The sequence below is a fragment of the Mirounga leonina genome, unplaced genomic scaffold, assembly GCF_011800145.1.
Source record: "Mirounga leonina isolate KUSES-001 unplaced genomic scaffold, KU_Mleo_1.0 Mir_101313, whole genome shotgun sequence".
In the NCBI taxonomy this organism is placed as follows: domain Eukaryota; kingdom Metazoa; phylum Chordata; class Mammalia; order Carnivora; family Phocidae; genus Mirounga; species Mirounga leonina.
The window spans coordinates 5,469-7,298 of record NW_023270103.1 but is presented as its reverse complement, the minus strand read 5'-3'; the positions used below and the strand labels follow the sequence as shown (position 1 = coordinate 7,298).

At 42.0% G+C, this 1,830-nt stretch overlaps 1 protein-coding gene across 1 annotated transcript; it reads right to left on the bottom strand.

Annotated features, from left to right (window-relative positions):
• Positions 1–532: 532 nt before the first annotated feature.
• LOC118016033 (40S ribosomal protein S21-like) lies at positions 533–1,240 on the bottom strand. Its single transcript, XM_035013239.1, has one exon. It carries the CDS (start codon positions 933–935, stop codon positions 684–686), a length of 252 nt encoding a protein of 83 aa, XP_034869130.1. The 5' UTR covers positions 936–1,240; the 3' UTR covers positions 533–683.
• Between the last annotated feature and the right edge of the window lie 590 nt (positions 1,241–1,830).

Genomic DNA, 1,830 nt, shown 5'->3' with positions numbered 1-1,830 from the left:
TAGGTAACATATATATTGATTGTTTCCTAGGTGTCAGGTACACAATTAAATGTTTTATTGCACTATACTATTTAATGCAGCAACCCTGCAAGTGAAGTACTACTATTACATCCGTTTTACAGATGAAGAAACTGAATTGTAAAAAAGTTAAGTAACTTAGACTTAGCTCTATCTGATGCCAGAGTTTACAATCTTAAATGCTGTGTTGTCTCTTCTCTGTGTCTTCCCCAAAAAACTAGTGTTTGATTTTTAAAATAGATTTCCAGTCATTAAACCTCTGGATAATAAATTAGAAGACCCAGGCCATGTCCTTTGTGAATGGTTTTTAAAGTCCTCTTATCTTTGTCCCAGTGCTCACGGAGAAGGTGAGAGATTTTTATTAGGCCATGTATTTCACCTAATTGTGTGACTTTTCAGAAGGATGACTTTGGCATTTCAAAGTGAGATGGAGCATTAGACGGCTCCATATAGTTGGTAAAAAAAAAAAAAAGGAGTAATTTATTATGCTGGAAGAGAATGTAATGTTTTTTTTTCCCCAAGCGGGGGGGGGGGGGGGGGGGGGAGCACATCCTGAAAATTACCTGGACATATATATTTGGGATGCTGATAAAACTGAACACGTTTTGGGGGGAGGTTTTGCTATTTATTTATGACAAATATTCCACATCCATGATCCTCTCCAGTCAGAAGTTCTTTGAAATGATGCTGTTGGCCTCGGCCAGGCAGAGGACGGACTCATCTGATTCATACATCCTACAAATGACTCCACAGATAGTGTAAGTTTTAAACTGGCTGTTGAACGTGCCTGTCACCTTGTCAACTTCAGCCACATTCATCTGGATGGACACATGGTCCTTGGCGCTCATGATGCAGCTGCTGGAGGAGCATTTCCACAGCATGTACAGGTCCACTAACACCCCAGCATCTTTCTGCATGTGGAGGGTGCCCCTGCTGCCACTGCCACGAGCGGGAGCACAGAAAAACAAACCTGAACATGTTTGGCAATAGTTGCTAACTCTGATTTCTTTTAAGTGCCTGTCAAAAAGTTATTCCCACACACATCGACAACCCTCTCTAAACACAGGCACACAGGGGCGCCTGGGTGTCTCAGTTGGTTAAGGGTCTGCCTTCAGTTCAGGTCATGGTTCCACAGTCCCGGTATGGAGCCCCAGACCCGCGCCCTGCTGGGCTCTGCCCCTCACCTTGCTCATGCCCTCTCCTGAGCGCTCTCTCTCTCTCTCAGATTCATAAATAAAGTCTTTAAATAAATAAATAAGTACACACAGACACACATGTGCATGCACACATAGAGTACAACTGAACTTTTAAGCACAGTAAGGATAGACTATCAATTCTTCCATGTACTAGTCTGAACCAGGGTTGGCTGGAAGTGAACTGGGTTGGAGATCACACAGACCTGCTTGGAGATATGGAGAATCCCTAGCAAAAATAATTTGTAATGTGGTGCTAGGGGATCTGGAGTGCTATTGAAATGGGCAGTAGTCAAAGATTCAAGGAAGCAAACCTTCAACTTCATACAAGTCTATCAGCAAATTATGGGGGTAAAGACTTGACCACTGCATTTAACAAAAAGAGTAACCTCAGGAAGGACCATGGGAAAGCAAACGGGGTTGTTGTTCCTCAGGATCCCACTTTAGAGGCCTGGAACTTAAATTTAAACCCCAGGCAAGGTTTATTACAGTGGCATGGATTAGAAATTACTTTTTTTAAGTTTTCATTTAAATTTCAGTTAGTTAACATACACTGCAATATTAGTTTCAGGTGTACAATATAGCAATTCAACAATTCCATGCAACACCCAGTACTCAT